The following is a 13,108-nucleotide window of genomic DNA, read 5'->3' as shown; positions in this document are numbered from 1 at the left end:
CTCAATCCTCCAAAATCCTCATGTGCTTCAACACCATTCATCCTCAATCCTCCAAAATCCTCATGTGCTTCAACACCATTCATCCCCAATCCTTCAAAATCCTCAACACCATTCATCCTCAATCTTCCAAAATCCTCATGTTTCTCAAACACCATTCATCCTCGGTCCTCCAGGATTTTGAAGGATTGAGGTGGGTTAGGGTTGGTTTTCATCACTTAGTGGAACAAATTTGTTTTGTGAAGGCACTCTCGTCAAGCGCCGATGATCCTGGCCGATCTTAGGCTGCGAACCTGAACTTTTAACAAGCATAATCAAATTTGCATTTTATACGTTTTAAACAAAAAATTGTTGAAGAAGCGCAAATCCATACACGATACAGCTGACACTTTTCGTATCGATTTGACCTTCGCATTATCTTGCAATCCAATAACAAAACACCGCGTCTATTTCTGACAAAAGAAAGAAAAAGAATTCTTGAATAAATATAAAGGTCTTACGTGTAAATACTCAAATTGACAGATGGCGAATTCAATATTGGATTTTGCCCTTCACTGAGGTATTTTGAATTTTACATACCCGGACACAAATTACATCTTATAAAAGATGATCTGGTGTTGAATCAAAGAAGTGTGTACACAAAAAGATGTGTCTGTTGAGGCTGATGGAAAATCCACTGTAGTCACTGTAACGATCGGGTGTAATATAAACCAAGCGGCTACTGGAAAATAACTAAAAACCCTGCCGTCGAGTGTCACAACACGAGATCACGGAGCGCTGTTAGATAAAGCAGATGTTCCGGAGCTCATCTCCAAGAAGTCCGCCATGCACTGTGTCAATATTAGACGAAGGTGACCTCTCCGGCTATTACATGTACACATGTCGACGATTGATTTTTCTCTCTTTTTTTTGTGGTCCCGGACGAGTGCTTTGACTGCTCTCTGTAATTTGAGCAGGTCATTATGAATTGATTTTGAGGACAAGTCGCCGTTGACGTGTCAGCTGTTGTGTTGACCTTACTAATTAAAGCCACGGTGATTGGCAGGTGATTCTGCAGCGCCTGAGTTGCGTGCTTCCTGAGCCTGAAGCGGGCTTTTACACGCGGCTGTGGATGGACGCAGCAGCACAGCAATGGCAAAGAATTTAAGCTGTAGCCAAATTATGTCTACAATTTAGAAATTTCTTGAGCCCAGAACTTGAGTTACAGAGCTGTGATCACATCAGCTGTTCTGATGTGCTACGATATCTGTTCTGCTTTGGGAGAATATACCTAGCCGAAAAACATGTACCGGTACATTTGTAACTACTGTAGATAAACCCTAACCTTCCCAAATCCTCCCAAATCCTCTTTGCAAAATGGTGGATTTTGCAGGATTGAGGCTATATGGCAAAATTGTGTGGCTGATTTCAGAGGATTCACATGTAAAATGTCAAGGTCTTGGGCCAGACCTTGTGTTGTTTATGCTCAGCCATGCATAAATTCAGGCCAAGATTATACTTGAAATCCTCCGCACTGCTCCAGGATGTCACTGGCTCTGCCTCATGGATATTTTGAAGGATTGAGGCAGTGGTCACCCCTTTAAGGACCACATTCAAGAAATGACGGATGATTTTGCAGGATTGAGGCTGTATGCTATTTTTACATGATGGCAGTTGAAAGGATTTTGCAGGATTGAGGTTGCATCCTAGCAAAAATGCTTCTAGAGGGAGTTAGGGTTCAAATGTATCATGTCTTGTTTTAGCTGTAGGTGTGGAAAAAGATTGTTCTTCAAACGCTGGTCCAGAATTTATTGTCTTCTTTTGGAAAGTTTGGGTCTATGTTACTTTTTACTATGTAAATATTTAGTTCATCAAAATCCCATACTGTATCCTCCTAACAACTGCCTAAAATGGTAATGAAATCATCATACATTTCATGTCTTCATTTTCATCTGCAGAGTTATCTATAAATTATCTATTACATGAAACAGTTGTATACTGTAGAAAGCTGCTATAACAAACACCACCGTGATGAACATTTGGCCGTAACCAATATAGCTTTCAAAATGTACATATTTGTATACATGTACGTGTACAGTTGTTCAGAGTAGTGACAGCTGTGTCTGATTTCACGAAATTTGTCTTATCTTACGACTCATCTTAGGACTTTTAAGACGAGCTCCCCTCTCTAAGATCGATCCAAGCTGAGACGCGTCCTCCGACCGATTTCACTATGCATCTTAAGCAAGATGCATCAAAACTACCAATTTGATAGCTCTTTCGTGTTTGTTATTAGCATTTGATGAAACAGTCGTGGACCCTAATGTGTATGTTATGTTATAGCAAAATTCTACTAGGTACACACTATTCAATTTGACTGACTGTATATTTTTTGATTGAATATCTGTGTAGGAAAACCCTGCACATTGCTCGTCGGTTGGGAGACATAGCCATTGAAGCTCAGGCCTGCTACAGTCTAGGCAATACATTCACTCTACTGAGGGATTATGAAACAGCGGTGGACTACCATGAGAGACACCATAGGATAGCGCAGAAACTCAAGGATAGGTAAGTCTTGCACACAAAAAAGTTAATGATAGTTCGGTGCTTACATATTTATTTAGCACTTTTTAACAAAGGTCTCAAAGCGCTTCACAATGTTACCCTGTTCATTAGGCCATGGACCTTTTTTTACAAGAGAGCCATTTTGATCTGGTTCCCTGAATGTATGCTATTAATTGTGAACTGTTGAATGGGATGGTGCCAGATTATTTATACTTAATAGCCTCACTTTCATTTTTTTGTGACTTAAACATTATGTTTAAACACAAATTTATTCATTTGAGCAGACCAGTATAATGTGTAATTAAGTAAAATGTAATTGCTTACATTTCTCTTCGCAAGTTCCAAAAATGAAGATTTTACCTCACTTTAAATTCAATTTGGCCAACTTGTGAATAAGGCCCATGAGACAACTTTGCTGCAGCCGAGATCAGCATAATCTGGTTTCTACCCTCACAGGCGCCCATTAAATACTCCTGGGTGGGGAGAGGCAATTGTAGTAAAGTGTCTTGCCCATGGACACAAACACCATGTTCCTGGCAGGGTTTAAACCCACACACCATGGCCACAGCGCTTCCTGATCCAATGCTTACACTGATTTATCAAAAATAGACTCGTCTGAGAAGCTAGTCGAAAAGTGGATTTTCAATTATGGTTCAAAAATAGGTTTTGCCTATATATTTACTGTTTTGTTTCAATTGTTTTTGGTGGACACAGGGTCGGAGAGGGTCGAGCCTGCTGGAGTTTAGGGAATGCACACACGGCCCTGCAGAATCATGAAAAGGCATTGCACTATGCAACCCTTCACCTACAAATCTCTAGAGAGGTAAGAACAATATGTTCCTCTTCAGCAAAATTTTAGTAGTTGACCTACAGGTGTTAGTCCCTGTACCGCCCCAGACCGCCCTGCCTGTTACTCCTTATTACTGCCCCAAACTGCTCAGCACTATTTGGTTTCATGGATTCAACATGGCGTAATTACAATGTGAACAAGTGCTAATGGTTAATTGCAGTTCTCATGATAAGGCCCCAAAAAAAGTCTCCGGTTTCTGGTATGGAGCTTGCCCAAAAAGTGGTGCGGCGACGCGGCTTTTTTTTTTTTTTTACCTGATTTTTTTTGCCTCAAATGTCGGCTGATGACTGCAAATGGTGCCCGACTAAACTTAGTGCAAATATATGGGAGTCCAGAGAGGCCACGTAAAGCTTATTCTCGATCATAACCTCATCCAAAAACACGTTAAAATTGTGCAGCAGCAGGATTCCAGTCAAACCAGTGAGTTTGGCGGTTTTGAGACATCATCTTTCATTGAAAAAAAAACTTTTTCATTTTGCCGACGCGCATGGCTACGGCGACGCGCGCGCATATCAGAAACCGGAGACTTTTTTTTTTTTGGCCTAAGTCAGTAAGCAAAGTGAATGTCAATCCCTCCAAGTCAGCTCCTCCCCACCATAGTTCAGCCTCAACCTCACTATAGTTAAGCCCCGCCCCACAATAGTTCAGCCCCGCCCCACAATAGTTGATCCCCGCCCCACCGCATAATAAACATACAATAAACATAGCTACCGGGGTGTTTCACAAAACATGAAGTAAAATTGTTGAACAAAATCATTGGAAATTTATCATTTTTGACTTGTTTTTTACTTTTAGACCGAATGGTGTATGTATGAATGGGAATAAATATATGCTTGGCCATTTTAAACAAGTGCGTTTAAAACGGGCTAGGGGCCTAGACCCCGATAACTGCCCAAGCCGATCGAAAAAGTGAAGATTTTGATAGTAGAGATCCCTCCATCACAATCAACCGTTTTCTGACCCTCAGAAATAGTCGGGAACTGCAGTCAACACATATTATTCCTTACGTTTCTTCTCTTATTTTTAAAGCAACTGATCAATAAATTTTGTTTTGCAAACATTTCCAAGACCACATGAAAATCGCAGTGTCGTATTTCACTTGTTTGTCATTTGACCCTGCCAGATTTCATTCCATTGAATAGCCGTGGCCAAATCAAATTTTCAAAGTAGGCTTGCCGAAAACGGAGAATAATGATTCCTCCGCATTCGGCCGTGCTTCTCCTTCCGTACCCTTGTCGAAGAAAGGAAGAAAAAGGGTCCCCTTCTCGAGTTCTTTTTCATGCCCCTAAGGCCCTGACCCTTGCAAGCAATCTATCGGCTCAGATCTGGCAACTTGGAGACTTTTTAATAATATTTCTGGGAAAGCTGTTGATTTGCCCAGGTACATGTAAGCGTAATCCAACTCTCGCACGTGAAAAAGAAAAACACAAAACATTTTCAACAGCAAATAAAATTGGTCAAGAGGACTAACATGTGATTCTTGTGGACTTTGACGATTTATTTTAGGGTAAAATTAACAGTATTTTGGGTTCTTTTCATTTTTAATCTTTTAATTTTTCAGTTCTTTGGCTTCCTGATTCATGCATCCAAAATTTTATACAATAAGTCTGAAATTCTATATTCTAGCTTTTGTTTACTTTTTCATTGTCATTGGGTGTAATTAATACTTTGTGATACTACACAGCACCAAACTATTTTTTAATTGACTAAAATTTAACGTACATTGTATGCACACCATATTACAGTGTATCATCTTTATGCCTATTTTAAAAGATTATTGTATAGTTGAAACATCAGGAATGCAGTAAACATCGAATATAGTGTTTAAGTGCATGTAGGTTATAATGTAGTTATGGGCATCGTATAATGCACATATGGACATCTACATGTATGTTGACTTTTTGTAAAATTCATGAAGGATTTGTAAAGTAATAATAATTAATCTCAATGTTGAACAATCAAAAACAAATGGGGACAGCCCTGTCATTGTTACATACAACCACGTCCTCTAGTTTTATTGTAAAGCCGCATTCGCACTGGACTTTTTTGGGTAAAATTAACAGACACTGTTGTCAACTTAACCAAAGTAAATCCAGTGCGTACAGCCGGTAAACTTCCCAAATTGTTAAGTGCCGACCGTGGATTGTAAGTTTTACAGTCCGCAGCAGTAAATTTTACAGGGCCAACTGGGCCGCGGAAGAATTACATTGTAGTTTAACGCAACGAAATCAAATTACGTTCGCACAGGAGAATAATGACAATGGAATGTTAACAATCACTCACGGTAATTTTTACAAAATTAACTCCAATGCGAACACGGCTTTGGATTGTTAATACATGTACATTGTAATATCAAGGTGGAGATGAAGCTCATGGTACAAATGTTGCTTCCCGAGATCCATTTACAAACATTGTCTCTCAAGGTCTGATCTTGATGATGTTACTAATTCCTTCCTTTAGCCTCCAACAAAGAAGAAAGCTGTTTTGTTTGCTGGCCATGATTTCTGCAAGGTGCTCACTTCAAAACATTGTGGGTTTTGTTTTTTTCCTTCTAAAGGTCGGGGACAAAACAGGCGAGCTGACAGCGCAAATGAATCTGGCTGACCTTCGGACTGTGTTGGGACTGGACAAAGACCCATGCAGGTATTAAGCATGTTAAGAGTCCTAATTGGACTTAGACAAATTCCTGATTAGGGCCATGTCTGAACTACTTTGCTATGGAGGAAAATTACACAGCGGCTATGCAAGCGACTTCGGCTACTTCTCATATTCCCTTGTGTTGTTTCTAGCCATATCCAAGTCATTCGAACACAGCCAAAGACTCAATACTGCTGGCCCAATTTCACGGCGTTCCAAGCACATTTGCTTAGTACAAAAAAATCTGGCTTAGAGAAGCAGGTCACCAGCCAAAACTCCACGTGATGTATGTTGCTGGTGATTAGTATTCAGCTGTTGTTTGCTTAGCATGAAAATCACATGGAGTTTTGGCTGTTAACCTGCTTTTATTATAAGCCAGACTTTTTTGTGCTCAGCAAATTTTTGTGCTTAGCAGCGCCGTGAAATTGGGCCTAGACCCTTGTAGGTATAGAGTCCTAAATGGGACTATACAGAAACCATGGGGTAAAAGATTTCCAGATGGGACAAGACAGAAACTGTGGAGTTGAAGATTCCCAAATGGGACAAGACAGAAACCATGGAGTTAAAGATTCCCAATTAGGACAGGAGAGAAACCCATGCATTTAGAGGCTCCCAATTAGAAACCATGGAGCTAGAGATTCCCAAAAATAGATCCCTCTCATGCGACGCCATCTTCGTAGGAAAATTACAACTGCGTAAGGCATGTTGCTCAAAACTTCTCCGAAATGAGGCGCGGCACGAAAATGCCAATGCACTCGGATCTATACCACTTTTCAGGTTTTAACCTGAATTCAGGGTGTTTTTTTTTTCAAAAAGTGTGACAAATTAAAAGTGCTGGATTTGGTCTGAAACATCAGAAAACACATTTTTGAAAGGGGGTAAGGGTAGTTTCAGGTTTTTCAGTAGTGTTTCAGGCTTTTTATAGATATGTTGGTGGCTTCTCTGTGCAATGACTATTTGTAATCAGTGACGTCATTTGAGAAGGCCTTTTATGACGAGACAGAAACCATTAAGTTAGAGATGCCCAATGAGGACAAGACAGAACCCATGGAGTTAGAGGTTCCCAATTAAGATGAGACAGAAGCCGTGGAGTTAGATGCCCATTGAGAACAAAACAGAACCCATGGAGTTAGAGATGCCCAATGAGGACAAGACAGAACCCATGGAGTTAAAGGTTCCCGATTTAGATGATACAGAAACCATGGAGTTAGAGATTCCCAATTAGGACTGGACAGAAACCTTGCAGCTGAAGCAACTTCCCAATTAGGAATAGACAGAAAATCTTGCAAGCAATTATGTGTCCAACAGTGATTTCCCGAATATGGCTTTCAAGCTCAATGAGGTATTCTTAACCCCCCCCCCCCAAGAAAAAAAAAGACATAACAAAAACTAATATAACGTATAATCAAGTAATTTAATCAATTTTAATGAGGTTTTTTTTTTTGCTTGGTGTTTACTTTGCATGCAGAGTGACAACAAATTCCTCATTAAATTTCAAATTTTTTTTTCTTTACAGCCAAGATGGTCTGCTACAGAACGCCAGCAAAAAGACACTCAAAGAAAAAGGTATGGTCCATATTTCCTCACACAATGAACAAAAAATGTCAACAATTCTTTTTCAGTGCAAATGTTTGAAAGAAGATTTACATTCACTGGTCACTGTTTCTCACAATAAAACTTCTCACAATAAAAAGGTATTGTCCATATTTCCTCACATGATGAACGAAAACTGTCAGAATTCTTTTTCAGTTTTTTTGTGTGCTTAGTCTATTGGAGAGTGTTATATTACAGGGACGAAGGAAAACACAAAGCATTGTCCTCGGGAGTACAGTAAAACAACAGGGGATGCACAAACATTGGTTGATTGGATTTATGTTATTGCATGACTTGTAAACAAAACATGCACAAACAAATATTTAAGATGGCCAAAAAATTGTATTTAACTTTCAGAGTTATCCCGATTGTGATCACAAAGGAATCAGTACAGTCTTGCTTGTGGTTTTTGAAAGTCACGTTTCGTTCTATCTTTTGTCGTTTAGAGCTCAACAGGCAACGTCGGCAGAGTATGGAACGGCTGGAACTGGTTACCATGACACCAGACAAAGTAGGCAGAATAGTTAAAGTATTTTGTGTGTTTTTCATTCAACAAATTTATAAATAATGTTATTGTCAGCCATAGTCTTGGGCATCACAGACCAATGTTGGGGGGGGGGGTTGGCTGGACAGCATAAGACAAACTCCCTGTGAAATTATTCTTCCTGGCATGCTGTTATTTTGAAGAAAACCATAAAAGCCACTTCCAAATACAAATTTTTGGAACTTTCCTTTAGTTGGTTGGTAATTTGGTGAATCTGTGAATGCGTGCGCAAGTGTTAACACGACGCTAACGCGAGCGGTTGCTATTATTCATCAGTTCCGTGCGTGACATTGTGTAGCTGAAATTGGCTGAATGAGAGCGTGTCCCGGATGCTGATTTCTGGCACAATTCAAACCATGACTCTGCAACTTTTGAATTGAAATTGAGATCCTAGTATAATGTTTTCTCAGAATATACAGCACTCACAGAGCTAAAACTTCATCAGGTTAGTTGTTAGTTTGTTAGTGTCCCTCTTTAGATTTTGAGCACTTTTGTTGCTTCAAACGAAAGAAGAAAAAAAATTGGCAAATTATCTACCCTACCTTTAATCCAAGTAAGGTTTTTGATAATAATTCGGTCGATAACTTTTGGTAAAAATCTAAATGATCCTATATGCCTTTAACTGTTTGTTTGTTTGTTTTTGTTTCCCTCTAGAATGCAGCAGCTGCAACAGCCAACGGCAAGCCCAAGCAATCCGCGGGCGCCAAGTTCAAGAGGAAAGGCAGCAACAAGGAGAAGCTGAGCAGGAAGAGCTCCAACACCTCCAGCACCAGCTCCAGCAGCGGGGAATCGGCTGCCTGTCTCAGGACAGAGAATGTCAACATACAGGTCTCGCCTCAGCAGGTTGGTACTGGGTTCAAACCCCTCCCTGCAGTAGTTAGTAGTTCCAATGGCAAACAGAGAATGTAACAAACAGGTCTCACCTCAGCAGGTTTGTACTGGGTTCGAACCCATCCCTGCAGTAGTTATTAGTTTCATTGGCAAACACAGAATGTCAATTTACAGGTTTCGCTTCAGCAGGTTGGTACTGGGTTCGAACCCTACCGGGCCATAGTTAAAAGTTCTAGCGTTAAAAAGAGAAATTTATATACAGGTCTGGCCTCAGCAGGTTGGTACTGGGTTCAAACCCATCCCGCAGTAGTTCCAATAGCAAACACAGAATATCAACATGCAGGTCTCGCCTCATTAGGTTGGTACTGGGTTTGAAACTTCCCTCTTCGGTGGTAAATAATCCTAATGGCAAACAGAGAATGTCAACATACAGGTCCTACTTTTACAGGTTGGTGCTGGGTTCGAACACACCCTTCTATGGGCTCTGTGCACAAATACCCCCCCTCAACGGTAAGAAAGATAGAGTTAGGGGAGACCACTACATTTGAACGCATTGCCGGTTACGCTCACACGAAGACACTATGGCTATGTGCACATTCTCCCCCCCCCCCAAAAAAAAAAAAACACCCAACATACATCACGAACTAGTACGCACATGCTGTGAGTCCAGTCCGCAGAAACTCTCAAAAGTGATCCAAAATCGAGCCCATAATTATCAATTCAAACAACAAACGGAGAATGTCAAAGGAAAGGTCTCACTCCAGCAGATTGGAACTGGGTTCGAACCCCACCCTCTGACAGCTAGCAGTACCAAATAAAATGCAACATTCTTGCAACAGATGGTGTGTCTAATTTGTCTACTTAAAATTCCCAAGCATTTAATCGCTAGAGCCTTAACATACTTGCTTATCAAGATGGAATACTTTGCACTTGCTAGTCCAGGGTTGAAGTGGCATACACTTAACACAGTGTGTGTTCTGTTTTGTGTGATATGCACCATATGCATGGGTTCTCATTTTGTGTGAATCTTTCACAAATTATTGCATCTGAAAATTACAGTGTGTACATGTATGTCTGCTTTAGTTAGATATTACTGCCAGTATGTAGCATTGCTATAAGGAAATGTATAAAAGATCCCCAGGGCAATGTGGTTGATTTTAGCTGCTTTGCGCCGAAATGGCATCATTAAGCTGTATACTCCCCGGGAGCTGAGATTGTCTTTGGAATGTTTCATGGGCCCAATGAGCAGGGTAATAATGATGAAGTGCCTTGAGCACCAATAATGCTGGATACGTGCGCTGTATAAAAAAAAACATTGTTATTATAAGGTAGGTAATAAAGTCAACTGAACCTAGCAGTTGGTTGGTGTAATTTGAAAGAAACACACACAAATGGATTTAAAGCCAACGTTTATTTCTTCATTATAAGATTCCTTTTTTGAGTAAAACCAGCTAAAAAAAGCTTTTCTGTGGTCATTGATCAACTGTCAACACCAAGAGACTGGACACCCCTGTTGGCCACCACTTCAAATTCGCTAACCACTCAATATCCGATATGACTTAACAGGGTACCGGGTAAAGAGTCACTTGGCCGTCGTAAGGACTCAGCTCGTTAAGCAGGGGGAAAGTGTGGTTGAAGCATCGTCGGACTGTTGAACAACCTGGTCTCAACATCCAACAAAGCAACTATTAATGTTTCTATCTCTCCAAGTGTGATTTGTTTCAGATCCACCTTGCCCTCTGTGGTTTTCACTCATTCTTTGTGGTCGTCCCCCCCCCCCCCCCCCCCCCATCCCTTCCTCTTTACACTGACAACACTGCTCTTGTCCTCCCCTTTCTTCATCTTCACTCTGTTACATTCATCACCTTTCTTCTTTGTTCCCCCAGCATCTTTCCCTCCCTTTCCCCCCCCCCCCTTCTGTTCCCCACTCCCACCACAATTTGTTCGTTATCTCCTTTCATCCACTGTCCCCCCTCCCAAGTCCTCCTTTGTGTTTCTCCTTCCAACCCTGCCTGTGTGCATGTCCCCTGCATGTTTGTTTCTTGTCCATGTGTCATTTGCCTCTGAAGAAGTCTTTGATAAACATCAGGCCTCTCTAACTTTTTGAAATAGAATATTTTCCGCAATTTGATTGACATTAAAACTCAAGGGTGCCATTACATGTTTATCTCATAACTGTCAAAAGCATCACCAAGCATTTACAATGTAATCGTTTAGTAGTCACTACTTGTTTGCACTTACGATCCAGATAATCCAAGTGGATTTTTCTTTTGCTCGCCCCTCCCTTCTTGTTTGACAGAGATCTTCCCCGGAGTTTATGGATGATGACGACAGCTTCTTTGATGTCTTGAGTCGCTTCCAAGGTAAGCGCATGGATGAGCAAAGGTGCTCTTTCAACAGGATGCAAGACAAGCAGCGAGAGAGAGAGAACGACGAAGACAGAGGTAAGACTCCATTCTTCCCCACTCCCCCTTCCTCGCCCCGCACCCCCCCTCGCCCCGCCACCCCCCTCGCCCCGCAACCCCCTCGCCCCGCACCCCCCCCCCCCCTCCTCAACTTGTACTTAATATTTTTCAGGGTGTATCAAATAAAAGGTAATCCATCACAAATGGATAAGTCTGTTACTTAAACAGGGGTGTGACATCTCAGCTTTAAAGCTGATTTCAGTTTTTTTTGTTGTGGATTTCAGCATTTTTCCCTCACTTGCTGTGTACAAAAGTATAGGAGATTTCCAAAGTTCAGCTTTTTTTACAACTTTTTCAGCTGTTTTTGGCTATTTTTATCAGTGGTCACCCACACCCCTGATTAAAACAATGATCTTGTTAGGAGTATGTACTTTTACTATACCTCATACATATTCATGATCGAGAGCCGAATTCTCACTGGTCCATTCACCATCATGTGCTAGATGCTATTTTTGCTGTTTACCAAGTGCGCGCGTGCGACTATTCACGCACAGGGTAAATACGCATGCGTAGTAGACTGTCGCACTGGTTACCCATGCAGCATTCTACTACGCATGCGCTTTACGAAGTAATCGTGGAACTGTTGCACCGATGTAGTACGCATGTGCAAACATTGTTCAGCTACTCATGAAAAGGTAGCGGTGAACGTAATTTATGTTAGTTAGCGTTTTCCCAAGCTCTTTAATGCCGAACTGGAGAATATTGTGGACAACAAAGATGCCTCCTCTACTAACAAAGTTGTCCACAATGCGGTAGAATCTCGGCAGTAGACTTACTTCCATATACTTGTAGGCTTTCACAAAAATTTAATTAAAAACTGTTTTAATTGGGGAAATTACAATCAGTGTCAGTTCATGAAAACGAAAATGTACGGAGTGACGCTAGAAATGCCACACTATGTCAGTGTCAGTTCGTGCAAACGTAAATAACCTGGTTCTGTAAAATACGCGTGCATGCTGCGCACTCACGTGCAACTGAGTGTCAGTTCGTGGTGTCGGTGACGTACGCCTGACTAAATATATTCGGAATCTGCACAAACTGGTAGCATCTTCGCGTGAGCGTCACGCTTCGCCAGCAATGCCATGAATGCGTTCGAATGTCCCTTCAAATGTTTGAAAGTTTGTATGTAAAGCACACAACCGCATAACATTTGTTCACGGAATATTAGCCAAGTTGAAATCAACAGAGGGCGCTATTGATGTTCTCTGTGATCACTTTGCATTATTTAGATTTTTCATCCTGTTCATTTTTTTTAATGCAACAGCAAATTACCCACAATTTGGATCAATTTCTTGTTCAGACTGTGCATGTATTTTACAAATATATTTCTGTAGATTTTAATGAAAGAAAATATCTTCTGTGCAAGAATAGGTTCCGTTGTGTAAATATTTTCTTCATTTACTGTAAGTATTTAACAGAATGATGTTGTCAAAAAGGAGATTTAATTTGAGATGCAATTAATGTAATCTGAAATAGGTAAAAAACTAAATTCTCTTTTTGGAAGTGAAGGATTAAAAAAGAAATGTTTTGAAGGAGGTGAAGATTTCACTTCAAAAAAAGGAAAAATCTTAAATTTTATGTAGGTTCTGAGAAGGGTACATATTCAAGATAAGCAAACTCAGGCACAGAAAAAAATATTTGTTGACT

At 40.7% G+C, this 13,108-nt stretch overlaps 1 protein-coding gene across 1 annotated transcript in view; it reads left to right on the top strand.

Annotated features, from left to right (window-relative positions):
- LOC119720583 (G-protein-signaling modulator 2-like) overlaps positions 1 to 13,108 on the top strand; it is a 63,087-nt gene that overhangs the window by 34,488 nt on the left and 15,491 nt on the right. The window contains exons 7-13 of the mRNA XM_038190308.1: positions 2,389 to 2,544; positions 3,256 to 3,364; positions 5,949 to 6,034; positions 7,545 to 7,594; positions 8,068 to 8,132; positions 8,820 to 9,008; positions 11,296 to 11,440. Coding sequence (XP_038046236.1) covers positions 2,389 to 2,544; positions 3,256 to 3,364; positions 5,949 to 6,034; positions 7,545 to 7,594; positions 8,068 to 8,132; positions 8,820 to 9,008; positions 11,296 to 11,440 — 800 coding nt within the window. The remainder of the gene's footprint in view (positions 1 to 2,388; positions 2,545 to 3,255; positions 3,365 to 5,948; positions 6,035 to 7,544; positions 7,595 to 8,067; positions 8,133 to 8,819; positions 9,009 to 11,295; positions 11,441 to 13,108) is intronic.

This window comes from Patiria miniata, unplaced genomic scaffold (assembly GCF_015706575.1).
Source record: "Patiria miniata isolate m_02_andy unplaced genomic scaffold, ASM1570657v1 HiC_scaffold_9, whole genome shotgun sequence".
In the NCBI taxonomy this organism is placed as follows: domain Eukaryota; kingdom Metazoa; phylum Echinodermata; class Asteroidea; order Valvatida; family Asterinidae; genus Patiria; species Patiria miniata.
The sequence above is the reverse complement of the archived record's forward strand: the minus strand, read 5'-3'. Positions and strand labels throughout refer to the sequence as shown.